At 35.8% G+C, this 24,801-nt stretch overlaps 3 protein-coding genes across 5 annotated transcripts; 2 read left to right on the forward strand and 1 right to left on the reverse strand.

The window, feature by feature from the left end:
* The first annotated feature begins 2,194 nt into the window (after positions 1-2,194).
* On the forward strand, positions 2,195-3,209 carry LOC147490507 (uncharacterized). The gene is made up of 2 exons (XM_086564793.1): positions 2,195-2,872; positions 3,002-3,209. Exon 1 carries the CDS (start codon positions 2,224-2,226, stop codon positions 2,848-2,850), a length of 627 nt encoding a protein of 208 aa, XP_086420919.1. The 5' UTR covers positions 2,195-2,223; the 3' UTR covers positions 2,851-2,872; positions 3,002-3,209.
* Positions 3,210-9,603: 6,394 nt separating this feature from the next.
* On the forward strand, positions 9,604-12,241 carry LOC147490508 (nitrobindin heme-binding domain protein). The gene is made up of 4 exons (XM_086565568.1): positions 9,604-9,918; positions 10,014-10,154; positions 11,392-11,460; positions 11,847-12,241. The coding sequence occupies exons 1-4, from the start codon at positions 9,751-9,753 to the stop codon at positions 11,964-11,966; spliced, it is 498 nt and encodes a 165-aa protein (XP_086421694.1). The 5' UTR covers positions 9,604-9,750; the 3' UTR covers positions 11,967-12,241.
* A 748-nt stretch (positions 12,242-12,989) lies between these two features.
* On the reverse strand, positions 12,990-24,792 carry LOC147490509 (uncharacterized). 3 transcript variants are annotated; one of them, XM_086565082.1, is made up of 11 exons: positions 22,653-24,792; positions 22,197-22,541; positions 21,839-21,949; positions 21,394-21,484; positions 20,618-20,686; positions 19,932-20,009; positions 19,100-19,192; positions 18,001-18,051; positions 17,563-17,778; positions 16,872-17,472; positions 12,990-13,369 (listed from the first exon to the last, which is right to left on the reverse strand). In XM_086565082.1, the coding sequence occupies exons 1-10, from the start codon at positions 22,736-22,738 to the stop codon at positions 17,332-17,334; spliced, it is 1,281 nt and encodes a 426-aa protein (XP_086421208.1). In that variant the 5' UTR covers positions 22,739-24,792; the 3' UTR covers positions 12,990-13,369; positions 16,872-17,331. The 3 variants fall into 3 exon arrangements, with proteins under 3 accessions (XP_086421208.1, XP_086421207.1, XP_086421206.1); XM_086565081.1 differs by having other exon boundaries at positions 15,529-17,472; XM_086565080.1 differs by lacking the exons at positions 17,563-17,778; positions 18,001-18,051; positions 19,100-19,192; ... (4 more) ...; positions 22,197-22,541; positions 22,653-24,792 and having other exon boundaries at positions 15,529-17,142.
* Between the last annotated feature and the right edge of the window lie 9 nt (positions 24,793-24,801).

Raw genomic sequence — 24,801 nt, forward strand, 5'->3', positions numbered from 1 at the left:
CAGAAGTGTAACGTTTTTTCGCCACCGAAGTTGAGCTATTTGCTCGCTTATGTAAAGGTGTGATGTGATATTCCCTAGTTGTCCCCGCTAACATGTGGAGTTGAGTTCGAGGCTTGCCATATTTCGTGGGCTCGAGAGTTTTGGTTACGGATTTGTTTTGGAAGTGGTTTGGTTTCTCAAGTAATCGAGACCATCCACGGCCAATGTAAAGGTGTGATTTAGCTTTCCCTTACACACAGATCAATTGGGGACCGGAATGGGTTGTTGGATGGACCGAAGTTCGCTTTTGGGAGTTTAACCGCCACGATATCTTGCTCTTGGTTTTGTGGGGAGAGCGTAATCAGTCCGGGCGAGTTCATAGGAGAGGTATTTATAGAAATTGGAGTGTATCCTTGCCCACCACGATGTAAAGGGTGTCCCAAAATGAGGGGTGGAGATCAAGATAGCATGTGAGGTGTATTAGTTCCCTCATGTTCCGGCCAGAATGATGTGGAGTCTTAAGGCAACCGCATGGGACAAAAGTACATTTGTAGTAGATACAAAGGGGTTCAAACCCATGGCCAAGATTTTTGCAAGTACATCTTTAGTCATGATCGAACACTTCCCATGAAGGGATATGTTGCAAAGAAAAAATGGAACCTACCACAGATAGGAGTTCGCCTTTGGATGTTGCGAAAGATGCCTATGGTTTCTATTAGATCATAGATGCGTACTGTAATGGAACTATAGATCGGGTGTGTCATTTCCACCATGTTCAGAGTTTCGAGCATCCTGATGTTTGATAGAGAATATCAGAACCCCTATAGGTATGAATGTATGATTAGATTGTTCAAAATTTGGTAAGACACATTGAACAATGAAGTGGTATGCTTACGATTTCATAGATGATAATACAAGTATTGTAAGCTGAATTCTGTTTTTTTTAAATGACGCCACATTATGAACTGTTGACTATTGAAGCTCAAAATTTGAAGCGTATATTAAATGTTTGTATTGATTGCCATTTGTGACTAAAATGGAAAGATTGAAGAATTTTGCCGGTTCACTTTGCGAATGATTGGCAGTTCGCAAGAACGATATTTTTAAAATAAGATATGGTCATCCACTCATCCTAGTAAGATATATAAATGAGATGTGGGGTTGTTGCTCGATGGTTAAGCTGTATTATTTGCATTTTAGAACAATACGGAAAAATGAAGTCAAGAGTTTGTTGTTATCTCTAATATATCTGATTGCAATGCATAAAAATTACAGAACTCTGATCCTACTGTCAAAAAGAGAAAAACTTTGGATTCTGTTACCTATGTTCCTCTGTATGGGAAATTAGTAGGCATAAAATAAAAGTAAGATTTGAAGAGCGTCAGGGCCGGAGAGGCCAATTAGGCAGCCGCCTACGTCCCCCAATGTTTTGGTCAAAATTTAGGTTCCAAGTTCCAACTATAACTTAATAGGCTAATACCCAATGGGCTACAACCAAACATAGTCTGGTCCAGTCCAGTCCGGTAATTACAATTTACAGTAGACCACTTAAAACATTGGATGCACGAGCTCTTGTAAAAAACCTATGTTTTCAAAATAATATAGGCCCTCTTAAGGAAGCTCGCCTAGAGCCCCCTAAAGTTTAGAGCCGGCCCTGAAGAGCAGCATACCATTTTTTTATGCACTAAATGCCTAGTATACTTGCGAGATTCACTGATTAGACTGTCTGTAACAGTACCTTTGGAGAAACGAGGATGAATGATACAATCAAAGTGAACTCGCGGAGTATGTCAGGCAATCCCATAAGGATCCATCTTGGTCGAATTTCGAGTTGACTTCACTGAAATAATATACCATGTCATCGTAGGATGTCGGTGTGAATATAGAAGACAGAGGGAGGGAGGCTAGAGAGTCCATCAGATTTTTTGGGAAGTTTGTCAATCCGCCACATTATCTGCAATAAACAATGACTAATACAAGAGACGCTCCGTGACTTATTGCATAATGCATATACAAGCAAAAAAAGCACTAAAGTCTATATCTTTGAGTCATGTATTGTAATTGTAAATAAAATGACGGATGTCTAACAAAGACCAATTCAGATCTCTCATTACCTTTAGGGTGGGGTTGGTAAAGTTTGAAATGTTTTACCAAGTTTTGTTAGGTAGAAAGTGGTAAATTGCTAAGCTATAAAAAGGTGTGAGAAGGGTTCCTTAGAATCATAACATTTTCCATTCTATAGATATGGGAAGTACGGGAGCAAAGAGGGGTTCAGCAACCTCTATGGTTGCTACTCTTGTAGTACTGATAGTTTCTCTAAGTCTACCATTAGAGATCACAGCTGATTATCGTTACACTTCACCACCTCCTCCAGCACCCAAGAAATACTCACCACCACCCCCAGTGCACAAGTCACCACCCCCACCAGTTTACAAGTCACCACCACCTCCAGTGTACAAGTCACCACCACCACCAGTTTACAAATCCCCACCACCTCCAGTCTACAAGTCCCCTCCACCACCAGTTTACAAGTCCCCTCCACCTCCCGTGTACAAGTCACCACCACCACCAGTGTACAAGTCACCTCCACCTCCAGTGTACAAATCACCCCCACCACCCAAATACAAGTCGCCACCACCACCAGTCTACAAATCACCACCCCCGCCAGTCTACAAGTCACCTCCACCCCCAAAGAAGGAATACAAGTCACCTCCACCACCTACTCCAGTATACAAGTACAAGTCACCTCCACCACCAACTCCAGTTTACAAGTCGCCACCACCACCCACCCCAGTCTACAAATACAAGTCTCCCCCACCACCAACTCCAGTTTACAAGTACAAGTCACCACCTCCTCCTCAGCATTACTAAGAAACCACCTTCGCTGAGCCTGGTGAGATTCTTAAATAGATATATATTTTCAAAGCAATGCATGCCGTAGAAAACTTTACCTAAAGCAAATGTGTCAATGAATGTAGTTCATTATAGAATGCTAATAATAACTCGTTCCATTCTTCTGCAGGCAAGACGACTTCTTCTTAGGCTCGAAATAATCAAAATAAAGAAGGAGATGCACTTCTATTTTGCGAGAGAACGAGTGTTGTTTTGTAGTATACTTACTGTTGGAGTTCTTTATAGGATGAAAAAAAACGGACGAAACCATCTCATGTAATGCAATCATATGACAAGCTCATATCTTATTGAGTTAATAAAGAAGATTGTTCTCAGAAGTATTATTGATGGCTATAATAAATTTACTGTAAACTCTGGTGTCAAGTGTCAACTAGCTTAATTTAGTTAGAAAAGGAGCGGAATCTGTTGTCAAGTACAATGTGTTACAAATAAACCAACCAGCAGCATTGTACATAATCACTTATAAGAGTCAAAGAATAAAACTATAAATATAAAGTGAACTAAAGCGAAACAGATTTCGTACTTGCAAAACATTGCACAGACTTGCAACAAGCTACATTACACAGAATCCAAGACTAGATCATAGCAACCTCATCAATCGCCCACAGAGACCACCCTGACGTTGTATGCTGTCATGGGCATTTCAAAGCGATGACTTCATATAACCTCAAAAAGGTATTTCTTGTTGGAGATGACATCTTGTTACCGAGAAAGTGAGTTGGAGATGGCATCTAGTTACCGAGAAAGTGAAGTTCATTCCGTATCTTGTTACCGAATTTGAGAAAACAACTTGGACTAGTTGGATTTTTAGGTATCGGTACTGAATGAAGTATGACATTTTGGTATTCATTTGCCGAAATATGTTGAAATTTTGTATCTCACCGAAATTTCAACTACGTTATATAAAAAAAGTTAGGGTTTATAAATTAGAAAATGAGATAAATTTGGTTGCTAAGGTTTGAGATTTGGTGTCTCTATTGAGAGTTTTGTTTATGCCCAAACTCATTGGTAGTTGTCCATAGTGAATTTTTGCTCCCAGCGATATTTCCCCAGCTCCAAGCCCAATCAACAATCAACACATGTCTATAATATTTTGAAATCCAACTACTAATAACCTGCATTTTTTTTAGACTTACTAATTTGCCCTCGTCAAAATTTAAAGAGAGAATCTAAAATATTTGTTGAAAAAAATAGAAAATGATCTTTCAAATGTGTTCATCTTCTATGTTGACTCATGAATAGAGTCATTCCCCATAAAAAAATTTTTTTTATTATGGCTCAAATGATAATTATTGATTTTTTTATTAAATAAAAGAACTAAATAAGGAGTTGTTGACCAATATTCTAAGGGTAAAATCGGAAGTGCAAATCTAAATAAATATGTTGCTAGTTGGATCTCCAATATAGTTGACAAGTGTTGCTTCTTGATTGGACTTGGAGCCCTTGGAGGGAATATCGTTTGGGAGCAAAAAATCACTCAGTTGTCCACACAATTAGTTGTTTATAGTATGAGAGATTTGTGAAGTCATAAGAAAATGGAATTTAGGAGTTCTATTAAACCAAAGTGAGTGTGTAATATTATTTGATTCTTTTTCAATTTGAGCTTCTATTTAGTTGTGGATTATGCGCAATCCAAACCACGTAAATCTTCGTCTATCTTATTTGGTTAATTGGTTTGTTATTTTGGTGGGTGGTTTACATTATTTACTATTTGTTTATGAGTTATTTAGTTGATTTCATAAACCATGTTGTGGATAGTTACTTCTATTATAATTATCATTGATTGTTTGGTGGGTAGTTACTTCTATTACAATTATCATTGGTTGTCATTTAAAATCGGTGTGCTCCATAATTTTTGGAGCACAATATTTCTGTGGTGGATTGACAACTTATAACCAGTGGAGATATATGATTTGTTCATTTTTTAGAAGTTAAAATGGCGGTCAAAAAGATTTCGTAAGATTTTCGTGGAAAAAGCTTGTGTCGTGAAAATTTATTGAGTTCACTAATCATTAGCACATAATAAAATTAGTTACACAGGCATTTTGATTTTTTCAATTAGCTATTTGTGTCCTCATATAATCTGTCAAAACTCTGCATGTGTAATGTGTAGGAAGCACAAAAATGAATACAAAGTCTAACATCTTAAAGTGGGGTTATCAGGAAAATGGGGGTATGCGATAGATGTAGGTCGTGCAATAGTCTAACCTTTCATATACGGATATACCTACTACAAGTCTACGATTGACCAATTGACAGCAGAAAATTCCAAAATAATATTTTCAAAAGTTAGGACTTTCTCTTTGATTGGTTTGGTTGGTTATTTTGATTTTTCAATATTGTGATTTGTTGGACTTGTTTCATCCATGGAAGGCAGATTTTGAGATATAGCTTTTGTCTTCATGTATCACTTTGAACTGAATTTCTACAGCAGTTTGGGAAACATGTATGATTAAAAATAGGGAGCAACAAATAGTCTAGATGAAAATTCAACCAAGAACGTGACACGAAAAACGGAGGATTTTAGAGTCCTATTACTGACGGACCCATATTGTGTTCGGCAGACAAAAAAAAAAAAAATATTACATTTGTGCTATTGATTCTAAAAAAGTCTAAAAATAAATAAATATTATAAGTGTATTATTGGTCTCAAAAAATTGAATTCGAAAACTCAGCTTAAACGGCCGGTAGGTGGATTCATCAAAGACAATGTAATTCGGCAAAAATCCATCCAAATGGCCACACCATTGAACTAAGTCTCAAACGCGCGGTGTGGCATCGTTGTTGAACTCAAATTCAACGTTTTAACTACATCGTTGAGCAATTCAAAAGCGGTGTGGCAAACCGGTCAAGAGGTCAAAAAACAGAACTTTATATTTTTCAAAATTCAAATCTCAAAGCGGTGTGACCATATCGTTGGAGACTTAGTCCAAACGGATTGTGGCATGGCATTTGATTTGAACTTTGAAAAATATAAAGTTCTATTTTTGGCCTTCTTGACCGGTGATAATAACACCGCCGGATTAAGTCTCAAACGCCAAAAATTTTATATTTTTCAAAGTTCAAATCTCAAATGGTGTGGCCACACCGTTTGGATTAAGAATCTCAAACCGTTTTGAACTTAGTCAAATGATATGGCCACATCGTTTGGGTTTCCAAAGATAAATGGCCACATCGTCGTTTAAATTGGGATCGTTTAAGTTTGGGATTTTCGAATTCAATTTTTTGGGACCAATGACACTCTTGTAATATTTGTTTTTTTTTTTGAATTTTTTGAGACCAATGACACACTTGTAATAATTGTTTTTTTTGTTGGAGTTTGCCCAACACAATATGGGGTCAGTCAATAACAAATACCTTTTATTATATTGTTAACTAGTGCAACTAGATATTTAATGGAACACTTTCCATGTAAAACATAATCTTATTACATAGTAAAACAAAACACGTGCGGATGTACCACAAATTGGGTAAATTATTGAGTTGGCCATAATAATTGCACATTGTGTTCCAACCGGCTAAGCCCCCTTTAATTTTGACCCATTCAACGGGTTTTGACATTTTTACCCATTTTTGCAATACTCTCTTTCTTCTGGCCACACTCTCTTTTTTTTTGTACTTTTGATGTTGACATGAGAAATTACAGTGACCTATTAGATTCTCTTAGCGATACAAACTACGATTGTAGACAGTTGGATTTTGACCATCATAAAATGAAAACATTGTAGTAATTTATACTGGCACAATTAGTTAACTTTGAAATCTAGAAGTAGCAATTTACAGACCTACTGTCAGCAATTTTTTCGTAGTTTTTTGTAATTTAAACAGGAGAAAAATTTTACCTCGTTTTTTGAGCTTCAATTTTAAGAGGACGCCTAATATTCGCAGGGTGCACCTGTACGCAGGCATGAGAGACATTGATTGCAGTACTTTTTGGTGTAATACACCCTCACTCCTGCGTGATGGGTGTCTTAGATTCAATCAAATAGTTAACTTTGAAATCTAGAAGTATCAATTTCTCTCTCCTGCGCAATTTTTTCAGTAGTTTTTGTAATTTAAACAGAGAAAAATTTTACTTTTTTTGAGCTTCAATTTTAACATTAAAATTCTCTCTCCTCTGCAACTGACTTTTTTTTTTTTTTTTTTTTTATGTAGTTGTTGTCCCTACACAATTTGAATTGCTTCAAAAAGATAATTTCTCTCTCCTCTTACACTTTTCTCTATCATTGTCCTCTCATGATTTAGACATGTTAATTTCTATTAACCATTCGATTTCATGGAGATCATTACACTCAAGATAGACCATCCAGATTGAGTTTTGATTTTTGAGTTTGGTTTTTGTTTTTTTAGGCAATTTAAATTACTAAAAAAGAAGTTAAAATAAGTACAAAAATAAATTAGTGAAATAAATTAGATAATAAATTAAATCAAAATGCAAAAAATATATACACAAGAAAATATTAAAATAGCAAAATCCATCATCTTTAAAATAATAATATCTATCATCCATTAAAATAGCAAAATTCTTTTTTCCTTAAAATAATAACATTCATCATCCATTAAAATAGCAAAATTCTTTTTTTTTTTTTTGCAAACTCATTCCATCAATCTAACAAAACAAAATTCCAAGTCATATTGTCATTCCCAAACTTCATTATAGTTGATCTGATGATGATAAAATCAATGCACGATAAAAAAGTTGTTGATATATAGTGCAAATGAGTTTGTCTGTCCCTCACATGTAACATGACAAATGACATTAGGTATTTGGCGGGAAAACTGTTAGACACGAAAACATTTTCTTTTAACATTTCTCATCATTAGTTCTCTCAATCCCTCTCTTATCACTCACCTTTTCCATTTTTCAATTTTCATTTCTCATATATTTCTCTTATTCATTTGAATAACTCATCTCTCACAACCAATTATATTTTCCATTTTTAGTAGTTAGTTCACATGGAATAAAAAAAAAATTGTGTCATTTTTTTGTTTCGTTGTGCTGATATATTCATCATTCATCTACAAAAATTCACTTTTGTTATAGATATGAAAAGTCAGTTCAATAATAATTGGTAAAACTAATTCATCATTTAGTTTAGTTACACTAAAAGTTATACAAAAAATGATATGAATATTGTGAAATAGGTGCTCCAAAAGAACTTACTTGAAAGTGAACTTGTGTTTTTTTTCAGTACATTTGTGTAAAGTTTTTTTTAAATGTATTAATTGTATGAATATGGTAGTTACTTTCATATAATATGTTAACAACTTATATGCTTTTTGGTACTGAACTGGTGGTGATTGTTTATTTCATTTTTTTGAGCATATTAAGTTTTTCTAAGTTGTAATTTGTTGATCTATGATCGAGTCCAAACTATTGATGATTATGTTATTTTATTATTATCTTTTTAAGTTTCTCTAAGTTTTAATTTGTTGGTTTTTGAGCAAGTTACATACTGAGAAATCTGTTTGTTTTGTATATATGATATTTGTTGAATGTTGAGCTTGCATTTTTTTTTAGTATATTTTGGCTAATATGTATCTCTTGCATGTAATAATAAAAAATATATATAACCAATAGCGATGGACTACAACTTACTAACTTAACAACAGTAGGTGAACTCAAACCCAATTTTTCATAACCCCGAAGTTTCAAAGCCAAGACTCCCTCATTATACCCAAAAATATCTCTCACCTCTTTATACATTCTACCGATTTTATTATTCATTTTGCATTGTATAATAATCAACAATATAAACCACAAATTGCATTGTATAATTTGTCGTTTTGGAGTCCAAACAACTTGCATTGTATAATAATCAACAATAGAAATCACAAATTATACAACAATACAAAGAATATTAAAAAAATAATAATAAATAAAATCGGTAGAATATGATTTGTTAACGAGTTATGACAGCTAGTTCTAACGAGTTTGTTTTTAGAATAATAGGATTTGCTATTCAGAAAGGATTTTGGCGCAGCTTGTTGCACGTTTGTCTTAATTATTTGTAAAAATCCTTATCAGTATTAATAAAATTTCCACTTAAAAAAAAAACACATTCAAACGACCTCACTGGGTCATTTCAATTTTTCTTAAACAATACTTTGTACCAACAGTCCAAACAACTTGCATTGTATAAAAATCAACAATAGAAACCACAAATTATTCAACGATAATAACTATACTTATTATTCAACAATAGAAACCACAAATTGAGAAACTAGAGTTGAATTAAAAAAAAAATAAACAAAATGCACTCACTAATTGATATTCGAAACTGAAGAAATCCTTGTTTGCACCAACAAAACTATCATTGCACAAAACCAAGTTTTGTTTTTGGTTTGTTTTTCGTTTTTGATTTTTGGTTTGATACGCGAGAGAGATGATACCGGTTAAAAAGGTTTTCTCGGTTTTCACAATTTAGGTGGGGGTGTACTGGGCTTTCTTTTGGACTTTGCTATTTGGGCTTGGGCTGGAGGCTGCCCAATCCAATTTATGTGGCGCCCAATATAGGACTCATGTGTAATTATCCTGACCGAATCAAGAATTTACCCCCTCAAATAGGAGTGCACCTCTCTTCGGGAGTAAAACCGTAAAAACCTACAAGATTCAACATGTGGGGCGTAAGAAAAGCCCTCAGCTCGCCCATGGGCTAAAAAAAGCCCTCAAATTGAGGTCCTCTGGAATTTGAGTCGAAAATTTGAGCTGGTTTTGAAGTGCCCCTAATAAGAAAGAGTCAAAATGAAAGAATGTGGATGACGGGCACATCAAAGCCCCAGGTTAAAAATCCAAAAATGAGTTATGATCTCGTTTAACTATATTAAAGGGATCGGATATAGGAGTTAATTAGTACCATGGACGGAAAAAATGGTGCACCTGGAACTGGAACATTTCCTGTACACCCATCATTAGCACCACTCACATATTTACTAGGCACTTGGAAAGGAGAAGGTGAAGGTGGTTTCCCAACTATCAATTCCTTCAAGTATGGTGAACAACTCACTTTCACTCACTCTGGCAAAGTATATACAAACATCTCTTTACTCTATTTGCTACATATTAGTGTATTTGTATGTTGGGTGCTGAAATTTAATTATGTATGTTTTTTTAAGTGTAGCCTGTGATAGCTTATTCACAAAAGACATGGAAATTGGCATCTGGTGAGCCTATGCATGCTGAGAGTGGTTACTGGAGACCGAAACCAGATGGGTCCATCGACGTCGTGATTGCTCAGAGCACTGGTCTTGTTGAGGTTCAGGTAATATCCAATTCCTCACTGTAAGCTCAAGTTTTACTCTTGCTTCACAGTTGTATGTAGATCACTAGTCTTAACTATATATGGAGTGTATAGCTAATATGTATCACTTTCTTTCGGTACCATTGGGTAATAACTGTTGATTGATTGTGATAATTAATGAGCTATGAGGTGGTAAAATGCGTGATTCCTGGTATATTTGTTAGTCCAAAATTATATCGAGGATGACGAAAATGCAGTTGAATTTCTTGTTGGCATCTTCCTTGACAATGGGTTTGGTAAAATGGTAACCAACAGGCTTTTCCAAGATCCAATAGAAAAGTAACCAAGAAAGCCCTCCATTTATCATTTTACAGTTTGCTCAGTTGTAATAAAGGTCGTTACCAAAACATCTGAACCAAATTCATTGATTTACACAAGGTTCTCCCTGGAGTCCCTGCTAGAGTTGAACTAGAGGGTTCTGCATATGGTTGGTGGCAAATGAGGTGCCTACCTAGTAAAAATGTCATATGATTCACAATGATGCAGCCCCCTCTATATACTTCCCGGTAATCTCTCGTCTGTTTTTATCCCCTTGTAAATCCCCTGCTGACAGTGTCTTCATCCTCTTTAGCAGTCTTCTTCTGAACTTTCCTCCACTTCTCGAATCATGACTCACCCTAAGGGAACTCGTACAGACAGTTTAGGACTTCCAGATGAAATCTGGCTCTCCTTTGGCACATCAAGACTGTGGAAAACAGATAATTGGATTCAGTTAGAAACACCAACTCAAGAGAGTGTCTACAAGGGTTGAGACACTATAGTTAAGATCAGACCATGCTCGTCTTATTCACTTGTCTGCTCATTTTGAGTGAAAGCTATACATCATCCTGAGCTTAAATGTTATCGAGATCAATTGGCATCAGGGGCTGTCTCCAATCATAGTTAGAGCTTGTACATTACAGTGCTTTTGTTTTCAAGAATAAAATGGCTTCTCTCTCAATGGATTCAATCTTAGGTTCAATTTTCCGAGGTTTAGAAGGATTACCTGCATTCTTTCTCCTTCATTTTTCTTAGCTTGGACTAGGTGTGTTCAACATTAACAGCAAACTACACACTCTGATTTGTTTCTTTGTTGGCTCTGACCACCCAGATTTTTGTTGATCTTGTTTGCTAGTTTCTCTAATTTTGTTATTTGTTGCAAATTTCCCTTGATTGCTACTATTTATTATTTCTTGTACTTGTGCCACCATGTTTTCAGAAAGGAACATATGATGCTGAAAAGAAGGTCGTGAGGCTTCAAAGCGAACTTGTCGGGAACGCTTCAAAGGTTATTTACTTTTCATTCTTCTGGGCAAGATTATCCGTGCTTTTCTTCTAGTCTTATGATTCCCCTAGAGCATCACATTGCTTGTTTGCCTCGTCATATGGAAATGTCATATTATACGTTGACATATTTACACTTTTTATTTTATGGTTGGTGACATACACGTTATCACTTGCTCCTCTAATATTTATTTTTTGCAATAACATACTGGATTTTCAATGCTTCTATATGATTTAGAAAGTACATGCTAAATCAAATTTTATGGAAAGTATTTTCTGCTCTATATTCATCAAATTTTATTTCATTTTGCTACCATGCATGAGTACATATTGAAAAACATTTGTCTGTAACAATTCCTGGTGAAGCATTTTGACAGTCTCTATCATCAGGTGAAAGAGATAACTCGAACATTTGAGGTGGTCAATGGTGAACTCTCCTATGTTGTTCAGATGGCCACGAACTTGGTCAGTCTGCAGCCACACTTGAAAGCCTGGTTGAAGAAGCTCTGATTAGGTTCCTTTGTTAGAGATGCAAGGAGATGGAAGTTAGCATCCAAGACAATCAAGATGAAGGCTTGCTTCTGATGAGAAAATCAGAAACTGTTGCCAGTTTGGTTCAACCTTTATGAAATGCAATCTAATGAGCACTTCTTGGCAAATTAAGTGCAAATTGACTGATTTTCTGGCCATGTAATATTACCTTGATCAATGTTACTGAATACTTTGTTTTAGTATCCTGACTGCATTAATCAAAATTGCTGCCTCTTATTTGGGCCATTGGTCTCTTTACATTGTTATTACATTTTCCTTCATTTGCTTTGGAGAAGGGTGAAAATGATTTGTCAACCCATCTAAAGGTACCTCAAATAGGGTTCTCTGTTCATCAGGTCAGCTAGTTTTTATGAGCTGTATAAACGTCTTGCGGATGATTCCGAATTCCGACTCCATTTACAATAGCTTCCAATGTATTTAATATGATTATTCTTTCTAACTAGTGTGATAACAATATAATAGCTTCCAATGTATTTAATATGATTATTCTTTCTAACTAGTGTGATAACAATACGCAATCCATCTTCCTCTCACGAGTCCTTTTTCTACTTGGTAACTGTCCTCAATTTTTCAAATGAAAACTGGTTTCACAGATACTTTCAGATAAAGCAAATTATATTAGTGGGATAGTGAAGTCTTGAACTGAAGTAAACTATCATTCAGTCAAATCAGAAAATCTGGCAGTGACAGAGCAAAACCTCAGAGGTATAATGTATTGGCGTCCTGCCTGCCTGCTACCAGGAGAAAAGTTTGCTACACTAGTTGCCTGCTAAAAAAGCACAACTTAAAACAGGAATGCAGTGGAGGATCGAGTATTCGTGGCTTTGGATAGTCTTTCACTTTTGCCAAGGAAGTTGTTTATAACGGTTGTCTTATTGACTCAAGGGTTTCAGAAAGGACCCTGCCGAGGGACTTTTGACTAGATAGCAAGCTCCCAGCCATATATGAAATTATCTTGTAGCTATGGCCAACTAGCCTGCCTAGTCACAAACATGCTTGCACATCTATATCAGTATAAATTGAACATAATCAATCATCTTTACAGTTAGAAATCAGAAGAAATTATAAACAATGTACTTAGTGTACGCATAGCATCTCTGGCTGAACTAGAAACATCTAATGAGAATAACAGTGTGAAGCATTTCAAACAAAACTGGAACCAAGCAGAGGAATACTTTCTGATGTCAACACTTTCATGGCATTCCAATCCTCCTACCAAAGTCAAGATACTCGGGGAACCGTTCATCATGGTGAGAATGTCTGAATTGTCAAAGCCAAATGAAGTGAGCATTCGCCTAATTCCTCATATCCATCATCATTGATTTACAGTTGGGAACCATATCAGTAGAGATTGTGATCATCTGAAAGGTCCAACGATCATGATTATAATATGTTTGGGCATGCAAAGGTCAACGGAAATAAAAATAAAATTTCATTAAGTAGATGGGATAGAATAAAAGAGCATGTAGGAGTGTGGGACTTGCACACCCAAATCACAAACAGTATTATAAGTTGATAATAACATACAACAAAGGTCACCATCTTCCAGCATCCTACTGTAATTTGCATTTACAGATTACTTGATAGTTCAAATGATCCAAGATGTGACACTTCGGTCTAAGTTACCACCTTACAAATTAAAAGAGACAACAGTGCCTCCCAACGCTTTTGCTTCAAGTGGTTGGCTAACAAAGCAAGTTCCTCAAGTAAATCCTATATTTCTATTTCAAACAGATTCTTATAGCTCTAGTTATACAAATATGCTCTCAACGCTTCGTCTCATATCCTCTTTGGTATACATTTTGCTCCTTCAAATCCCTCAGACTTTAAATACTGCGTATATCCACAGTGCACCATAGAGAGGGATCCTTGGTGGAATATAAAATACTGCTCTCACCTTTTGGTGTTCTATTACAACTTACAAGTGTGAACAAACCCTAACAACCAAAAAATAGTGCATCCCTGAAAAGTGTGGCAAATCTCAGCTGCAAAATAAGATTCCCCTCACCTTCGTTAGAAAGAGAAAAAGGATAATAAAATAAGTCTCCTTAATAACTGTTGCTTCACTTGTGATTCCATGCAAGGCAATGTGAGTCCACTCTCCTCTTCACACCATTTCTCTCCTTTCTACTCTGCCATTAGACTGAAATGATCCATCATCCCTTTAAGTTTGACCTTCTCCACAAGATTATGAACATTATTGTCTCTAGGCATGGATCGAGTACATGAGTTTCCAGATTGGGAGATCCGCAATGTTTCCATTTTTTCTGGGTGTGGTGTTTGGAATGGAATCGTGAGGGAGGTGTAAGTATATCAGATATTAATTGCGGAAAGGAAATAGAATAAGATTTTGGGATGATGGAGAACTTTATGTAGGAACTTTGAGGATTTCTATGCCATGTCAGATAGGAAGAAACTACCAACCAAGGATCAAATTTTTGTGGCAAATGGAATTGCTTTGTTGTATTTTGATATCCAACAGCCCTCCAACAATTGGGATAACACTTAGCACCTTGTTGGTGAGGCTAGGATCTCCACCTTTACTCATCAAAAGTTGTTTTACAACCATCAAGAAACTCTGCAAGAGCAAAAGATGATTTTTGGAGATCTCTGTGTTCTTCTGCGGAGCCGCTTAGTAAGCTTCTTATTTCATGCCCATATCCCTATCCATTTGAGAATATTTCCTATAGCGTCTATATCTTAGGCGCTTTTTGTTTGCTTGTGTGTGTGTGTTTTTTTTTTTGAATAATGATAAAACATATAGGAATTTTAATCCCGCACCAGATGATGGTAGACTAACCAAGCTGCAGAAATTCGGTATTTAAATAAGAAGAATGAACACAGGTGTGCACCCATAAATGGAATCCAATCTCCTATTAGCATTTACATAGGTTAAAACCTCACAACAGACAAACACACGCAAATGGAAAATCACTTCAACCGTTTTCACTTTTTCCCTTCAATTGTGCAGCTTGGCCACACAGATATCACATAAAAAAAACTTCAGTAGAAGCGCACAAGAATTGCAGGAAGATCCACACGGTCAACAAAAATCTAGTCTAAGAAAGTAACAACTAACAAGGCATCATAACATGCTTAAAACAATTAATAAAAAAACTTAAACAATGATAATAAAAATACTAATAATGGCAATGACAATAGTAATTTTAGTAAATAATAATAAACCTAGAGATCTAGAGATGGATATATTTTTCTTTTCTTTTGGGTAATTTAAAAACTTTTACCACCCCAAACTCTTTAATAAACCAAGACGTCAAGCGTTGGATTTCTTTTTTTTTTTTTTCTTTTTCCTAAACTTTTACACTTCAAAACTCCCCTCCCTCTTTGAGAGGGAACAGACCAAGGACCTTGGGTACATACAACCCCAAAAGGTCTGACCAGCTGTGCCACTCCACAACCCTCTACGTGTCGATCTATGGAATAACCCTAGAGGATTTTACAGATCAAAACTACATAATAGTATGCAGCATGTGATGGAAACAATTGACAATTTTATTACCTGCAACTTCATGTGTGGTGTCAAGCTAGACTACTTGCAGGTGTAGAAGCTCGTGAAGGAACACAATGAGAATCCAAAGAAGTGTCATTGAAGGTCAGCTCTGCCTCCATCTGCGTCAAGGGTAATGCCGTTCCTGAAGTCTGACTTTCAAGGTGACAATTTCTGGGAAGAAGATTGTTTTTCTGATCAAGTATACATTTTGAAATTTTGTGCCTCCTGCTGTACGTCTTTAAACATATATCAGGTCCATGGGGACTTTTCCCTTCCTGCTCAGAAGAATCCTTGTCATATACTGATTGACATGGGGTTTCTCTGCTATTCAATTTCGACCCTTCTTGTTTCTGACAAGATTGAGATCCAGAGTCTGTGCTGTTGCCATTCTCACTGGAAATGGCTACCTTGCTGGAGCAGCTGGCTTGCTCCTCCTTCGTAGGATTCTCTATATTACAATCTGCATGATCAGATTTTTTTACAGGACCTATATCTGATACACTCTCAGAACTTTTCCTTCCTGAAGCAGCTTTCCCAATGTTTCCAGTGCAAACTTTAAGTTCCCCATTCAAAACTCTTTTCTCAGGATCAGACTGCCTGCTCAAGGAAGAAGCATTTAATTTCACTTCTTTTGGATCAACCAAGTTTTCTAATTTAACTGACCGCATATTTCTGAAAATCCTTGGCGAGCTGTTAATCGCTCTATGCAACCGCAATGCCAACTCTGCATCATCAACAACTGGACAACAACTACCATCTCCTTGGACCTCTCCGTTTGCAGCAACAGCCACATCCAGTGCATTGGCTGCCTTCTGAGCAGCTTTTCTCGCCATTGCAGCTTTTTTCAAAGCCTCCTCTCTAACCTTAGCTGCATTTGCAACTTTCATTTCTGCATTTGACTTTGCATCCTTCACCTTATCTTCTATAGATTTCGGGTTACCTTCCGTTTCTACCCTAGGCATATCCAATGAACTAGAATCCCAATCAACATTACTACTACTACTACTACTACTACTCCGTTTACGTTTCCTAACCACTTTCTTTAACGTTCTTGGAATCCAACAATCAATACACCTAAACGAATCCAAATTTGGGTACATATTCAATCTCCCAAACATCAATACACATTCTTTATGAACACTACAACTACAAACTCGACAACTAATACTCACATCCTCCTTTTCCTTAAAACAATAAGAACAAACTCTTGCAGTTTTGACATTTTTCAAACAAGAATTACAAATAATAACAATGCGCCATTGACTATCTAGGGTTTGTATTTTATTTCTATTTGAATTAATTTGTGATCCACAAACATGACAATCAGTTAAACTAGGTGTACGAATACGAACCGGGTATCGAGTTTCAGCTAAAGATTGAGACTTGTTCCCACCATTGTTGATAACTCTCTTTATTGGTGTAGGGGCAGTTATGGAACCCATTTTGGTCTTTTCCTTACTTTCTCTCTCTTCCACCATGCGAAGATTAGTTTTTAAGGGTTTTGTTTTTTTGATGGAGAGGGGAATTGTTTTTAAGGGTTGACTGTTGTTACCGTTAAATCAGTTGGTGGTGTTTTTTTTTCCTGGTTTTCTTACCAAGTTTAAGTGGGCCTTGCTGTAGCATGTGTCACATTTTTGGTGCTTACTCTTTTTTTTGGTAATTGGTTTGGAATAAGAATGACTGGAGTAACACACACAACTGAATTTACTTTCCACATTACATTATTACAACATTTCAGAGAAATTCATACAACACAAAGTAGCATTGATAAATGCTAAATGCTGCAAATTCTAATACACATGATCCATGCTACTATAAATTGTTGTTAACTCCACCAATCAAATCATTCCAAAGCAATGTCTTTTCTGGGCATAACTGATTCAGTGCAGTTTTCAATGCTCCCAAGTCCCTTAGCTTTTCTTGAAGCTCGATAGCTCCAGAGTTTAGTAATTGCTGTTGCAGGTTAAGAAATTGTTTTTATTAAACCACACAATGTGATACTTGCATCCATGGAACAAATAAGAGGGGAGAAAGAGTCTTCACCTTTGACACCCGCAGAATGTAAGCAGCAGCAAATAACCCTTGTGCCTGACCATCTTCAAATCCAGTATCAGAAATAGTCAAGCAGGATTGGAAGAGTTGAAATTCACCACGGACAAAGTTGTCAATGTCAACTCCACAAGGGTACCATGAACCGTCAGTAAAGCAAAAATGTTTAAGCCCAAACTGAGAGAGGAAGCGGCGATGAACCCACAAAGACTGTCAAAAACAATGCAATATAAGGAAGCAATGAAAGAATTTAATGACAGGTCAACATAAGTGCAGCTGTGGGGTGGAATTTTTATTGCAATGTTGTACACAAGCAAGCAAATATGAGCTGACCAAAAGGTTTTAAGTTTGATCCGCCAAATCCTGCTTGCTATTCAATCGGGGCCAAATCATAAGATTCTGGTGAATGAGTTAAAGAGTCTAACATTTTACCTCTCTTCCAATATAACGCTTTATCAACATTTCATTCCAGTCGAGCTCCTCCTGTTTAAACAATGAAACCACAAACTAATAAGTGAAACATTGCCAAGTCAACAACGTTTTTTTTACTTCCTCCCTCTTGCCTTTCAACCTAAAGATGTTGTCATATAACTGGCAGACAAGCAGATCCTAATTTCAAGTCTGACACAGTATGAACTACGATTTCATCCAATACATCGTGAAGGAACCGCCCAGGTTAGTGCAAAGTGCAAAGTTGCAAACCCTATTATAGGCAGAAGTTCTACGTAAATTCGCGCATTAAACACGGATTTTTGAAGCATCTTTGGAAACGAATTACGAATTTTTATTAGAGAAAATCGAATTATACACAAACAAACGTATAGACAAATGTTTTCCATACAACGAATATATGACCGAATTTTTACCCAATTTTTTTGAAATTGAAACCGAATTAAACCCAATGGATTCACGGTCCGAAGAATTCCCATCCCCAAATTTACTAACTAGGCATAGAACTGGTTACCATGAACTAAACCGAAGAGCTTATCCTTAGGGTCAGCAAAAAACACCAACTAAAGATTAACAATAAATAAGATCAAGTAGTAGGACAATATGATATGATTGATATGATATGCCTATAGGTTCATAGCGTATAGAGTATACAAACGAAAATAGAAACATCTTACAAAGATTTATTAATAAGAAATGCAACCTGAAACAAGCAAATATAAATGAGTACGAAAAACAATGAAACCAAATGGACTCCAAGATGTGCCAAAATCCAAGACATTTTGGTCTCTGTTGAAGCTAAGGAAAGGCATGTCATAAAAATTGGCAACCTCTGTAGGATGTTTCATCTTAAACTAGAGTCCAACTGCGGCCAAGTATTTTATCTTTGCATAATCAACACTTAACCTTGATTTGATGAATACAAGGAATTCTTGGTGACAAATTATAAGTAGAGGTCTATGACGTTCACTTAGGAACAAAGAACAAGTAATGTAGACGTTGAACATTTCAAACAATCCTCTTGGGTGAAAAGAAGTACAATCCATAATAAATATGCATGTATCAGGTGACAGAGACTTACCATCCAGAAGTGATAAACATCAGGCGTGCAGTACGAGGAACCAGAAGGATCGAGTTTTGAGTAGCTGTGTTCTAACATCCTATGCAGTAGATGCTGAAATGAATAGCAACAAAAGGATTACGTCTTGAAATTTTCACATCTTGTTACAAAGCAACAAACACAGTAACACCCAATAAGTAGAACAAATATCAAGATCTTTATAGCACAGCAGCATATCAAGGAAGAACTTGAGAGGATTAGAATATTGAACTAACATCTGTATGAACAAGTAAGTTTGTTCTGTATGAGGTGCAACATAGGATACAAGTATACAACAGAGTGCTTGAAACAAAATTTGATGAGGACGAAGCAAGAAAGATACAGATTCATTTAGATTTTGAAATCATTCAAAAGGGATATACTGGTAACTGATTTTTTTTTTTCATTTTCTCTTTAAAGGGAAAGGAACTGGCGAAAATATAAACCTAGAATATGTAAGACTGGTGACGGCTTCAGTAATTAGTCCGATATGGAAAGTTTCAAACCACAAATATACTAACATTTTTTAAGTGAAACATATCAGTATTAGTGCTATCTGTTGTATTGCTTTTAGTAAAATCAATATAGCTATATTGATGTCTTGGGTGTGCTCAAAAGACAACCTGAGCCATAAAAGTCATGAAGAAAGTCTGCACTCAGGAAATTGGCCATTAACTGAGATTCTAGAGCCCTAGTATACATGGATGTCTAGACTTCAGAGGAAAATAAAACCAACAATAAGGGAATATATATCCACCAATTAATTTATAGAACCTGTCCTGTTTTTTTTTAGATAGGATTTATAGAACCTGACCTGGCGATAGTCAAAGCAGCTATTATCTCCAACATGCAATTCAGCCCATTTTCTTGACTTGTTCAACTCATTTCGCACCTAAAACATGCATCTAGATAAAATTAGCCGACAGAGCACACACAAAATCAAGTTATTGGTAGTTCTATAGCTTAGTGAATCAGCACCAAAGAAAATAAATGCCTCACAGGAAAACCACAATGGGTAGTTTCGAACTTATAATGAAAACAAAGCTTTCTTTACAATTACCAGTTTACCTTCAAAACACTATAAAGCGAAGGGCCATAGAAAGGAGCAGAACAACAGAACCAGAAACAAGTTATCTTTTTGGACTGGTAATAATTGTAACCAGAAACATATAACATATAACAGTAAAGCATGAGAAAACTCTTTTTCGTCTAATGGCTCAAGTGCATAAAATAGACTACCATGAATGATATGAGAACCACTATGAGATAAATTAAACAACCACAAGACATCACTATTATAATGCTTTTTAATCTGAAAAACCCCATTAAGACATTACAACGAATGTTTTTCAAAATTTGGGAAGATAAAAGAAAGGAATGCAGCAAAACAATTCGAGAAAGAAGAAAAATATTTCAAGCAATCGCTTTTCTGATGTCTGTAGTTTCCCTTTGTATGTAGGGTAGCCAAACTAGAATGAATTTTTTTTTTTCAAACTTTACCTGTTCTTTTGTCATGTAGGCGATGAGCCAGCACCGGTGACTCCATGCACGGTAATTCATTTTTGATTTCTGTAAAAATTCAACTGAAAATGCAGTTAGAAGAAGGGAGATGTTACCCTTACCCTAAACATGGAGAAAGAGAAAGGTATCAATATGACAACTCAAACTGCTTAGGACGGAAGAAACCAATGAACATGTTCAAGTGGATCCATAAAATTTGAGTTCATTTCAAAATCTCTACCCCTTTCAAAAGTTGATTTGAAAATGCGAGTTATTTCAACAGCCAGGATTTAAAATTTTGCAACCCACTTTTGGCATATTTAGAAATTTCCAAATAACCTCACTTTTTGCAGGGATGTTATCCATGGTGAGAAGATGACATCCACAAAAAATCAAGTCGTAAGTAAATTTGCAGAGTGAGATATAGGCCATTGTATAAAGTGTTGTATATGGATCTTTCCCCTATATATATATATGCAATTCCATGATGAAAATTTGAGACAACAAATGTTCCTAGGTAATATAAGTAATCATATCAGGTTTTTCTTTTAATGAAGTATTTACCGAGTAAAACCAAAACTACGGGAGGAAAGTAGGTTGGAAAACAAGCTAAATGAGTCTTTGGCGCATCATGACTCATTTCACACTTTCATAAAGGTTGGAAGCAATTTAAAAATTTTAATGTTAAGAGGCCATACTAACATAAAAATAAATCAATTGAAGAGTCAATAAACCTTCAATATCTAATGGTATCAATTCCTGAACTGAAAAATAACCTCAGCTATCTTCTCCACTAGCTCAGATTCTCTTTCTACTAAGTCTTGGAAATTTGGACATTTTCCATCAATTCTCTTGATCACCCAACGCCTACCAACAAACAGTAGAAATGCTTTAACACCCAAAAAAAGTAATCTACAAATATACAAGGAAAATAAAAACTGAAAGTGGCACCAAATAAAAAGTATCTCGGTACTGTAGCTCAGATGTATTGACAAACAAAATAAAATAGAGCTAATGTACAAATTAATAAAGGAAGGACAAGAATGAAGAGCACGATGCCTATATTCTACTTACAAACGAGTATTTTTTTTTGGAAGGCATTACAAACGAGTATGGAATAATTTATTATTACTAGTGATGAGTGACCATCATGAACTTAATATCACATTATACTGCTAAAAGGGAAAAGAGAAAGAACAAAATATAAAAACTCTATGTTACCTATGGCTCCAAGCATGCTCACTTTTAGGTGAATACGAAAGAATCAGCGCAGATAACAATAGCTCATCCATAAATAGCAAGAATTGTTGCTTCTTTAAAACAACTAGCTTCCTGCAAAATATAGGTGAAACACACAGTATAAGATGAAGAAGAGATCATATGACTTCAAAATCGTTCCATTATATCAACTTTACAATAGTTCTTTTTAGCAGTTTATGCATGTATTATGATATCCTGATATTAACATTCTGTAGAAATACCGCATTCTGTAAGAGAAAGCTATCAACAAGTATTATATTTAAACCGAGCTTCTTTATAATATGTCACTAACAATACAAAAATAAGTTAAGCGGCAAACCTTGAATTCCATGCAGTGCCGAAATCCCAGCTTAGCAACAAAAGAGCCTTGCTATGCTTCATAACTTCAGTTTCAAGAGATTCTCCTGACACTGATATTGTACCAGTCACCATCCCATCCAAATTTGTATCTGCCTCTCCTGGTGAGCTGATAAGTATTTTATATAGCTTCATCGTGGTCATAAAAGTGTGTTTAGCAGCATTGTATAAAGGGAAAAGGGCATCAGTGGAAATAGCCAATTTATTATCCTTATTCCAGAAAACAGTACTGTCATATTGTGAATCATCACTTGAACCGTCATTCAATGCTGCAAACTGTGATGGATGAATAAACCCTACTTCATCTCTGGATAAAAATGTAGCAAACATAAATTATAAGATTATCCAATTTTAATACTCCCTGGCTCTAAAAATTACCATAGACAGAAAATATAGTAATAATAGTAATATAACTTACATGAGAGTATCAGATTCCAATATATGTTCCAATTGCTTCAGTAGATTCAATCCATTTGTCTCATCGCTATTTAATTCTTCAGTCATAATGAATAAATTTTGTTCGCTGAACGCTATAAATCTTCTAACGAATCAACTTCTTCTTCGTTGTGAAGTGTTAGACTGGTTTTTTAAAAGAAAAAACACCGAAATTTGGCATAAGTTTTATATGCCGCTATCGTGAAAATTTAGCACTGGCCATTTGTATAAGATCTCTTTGTTCTAATCTCAATTATTCATTTTGAAAACAAACCATCATTTGTACAGGTGCTACACTCTTTTTTCATTTCACATATTCAAGATATGAGGATCCACAATTCAATGAGTCTGACTTTTATGTTGCAGAATGCTCTTGATAAATCTAGTAATGGAAAATAATCACTATATAGGTACTGTTAGGTAACATTCTGTAAGAACATGGTGTAGCCATCTACAATCTGCAGATACCTGTGCTGGCTGCTGCAAAAATAAATGATCAGACATTAGAAGTTCAAATATTAACTTCTCCAGATGCCTTTAGAAATTCTACTATAGCTTTTCAGTACACCACAAGTCCACAACCGGGATGACAGCTGCAGCAACCATGTATCTGCCTCATTTGCAAAGTAAAAAAAAATTGCACAATGTTTCATGCCTGAATTTCACAATGTTTCATGCTGCTAAGAAAATGGAAGCTATAAAATTGCATCACAGATTGAAGAAGAAATGTGCGGATGAGACATCCATTCAACACCCAGATACAAACTAATCCAAGATAGTAATCCTTCTGTGGGGATTTACCTCAACCAGACCAAGTAAAGAATACTATCCTGTTGGAATTCTACCTTTTCCATTAAGAATTGAAGGAAAGCCGGGTAAGTGGTTATAGGATGACATCAGGGAAATTGCAAAAAGAGCCAACAAATAGACTCAGAGGAGGAAAAATCTTTTCGGCAGCTGATACAGACTCCTTTTATTCATATCAAGAGAGGAAAAGGAGACAACTCCATCATTAACAAAAGGGAACTAGATATAAACCCATTACCATCTATGTCCCCTCTAGAAATGAAGTTCTGCAAAAGGCCATCCTGAAGTAACAGAGAGGGTGTGTCACCCCTTGTAATAAAACAATGAAATAATCTGAAGACAGAAAAAAGTAAATCCACTAGCTGTTAACTCTGCAACACCTCACCATTCCCCCACCCCAGTTTTAAGCTTAATCTACATGGTGAATTTCCATTTTAACTTTTTGATATTGTTCCTGTGCAATACACAACAACCATGAGGAATTCTCATACTCAACTACTCCGCCACCACAATTTCCCACAAACTTCAATGACAATCTTCCACAAACTTGAGCAATTTACCTCTAAAACTTGAAGGTCCCTCCCCAAGACGCCAGAACCACTTATTAAAAATGTCAACATTAACCAATCATTCTCAGATGCCTAGCTCCAGACAAGGACAAACCATTAATGATTAATACTTTTGATGAGGACCACCCTACATTTACCCAAAGTGAAACAACAACACGATTTGCATGATTCTCTAAACAACAGTACTAATGTGAAGCACTATATCAGAAAACATGGAAGTGGAACCAAATCCACATCTATTGCCTTCCCGAACTTACAAATAATCTCAGCAAACAAGGTTTAAGTTAATATCTACTAAACTAAACAAATAAATTGAATGCAACAGAATACTCATCAACACATCTCACTATATGGCCTAAAATGGATCAAGCTGAAGCACCAATAGAATCTCAATGTAGGATGAGTTTAGATGAGTCATAATTGAAATAAGAATAGAGTAAAGCAGAGGTTGAAGGCAACAGAATACTCATCAACACATCTCACTTTACGGCCTAAAATGGATCAAGCTGAAGAACCTACAGAATCTCAATGTAGGTTGTGTTTAGATGAGTCATAATTGAAATAAGGAGTTGCATTAGAAATAGCCTCTGGTAAATTGTATATTAATTAATCTCGGGTTGACTCAGAGCCCGACCTTGCCCAAGTTGCATCCCTACAATATCTACTTAAGGCATGATACTCCCCTGTTGATTTGAAGAAAATTAACAATTACAAAGCTTTTTAATTCAATGTTTCAATATAGACGAAGAGAATTAA

This window comes from Coptis chinensis, chromosome 6, assembly GCF_015680905.1.
Source record: "Coptis chinensis isolate HL-2020 chromosome 6, ASM1568090v1, whole genome shotgun sequence".
In the NCBI taxonomy this organism is placed as follows: Eukaryota; Viridiplantae; Streptophyta; class Magnoliopsida; order Ranunculales; family Ranunculaceae; genus Coptis; species Coptis chinensis.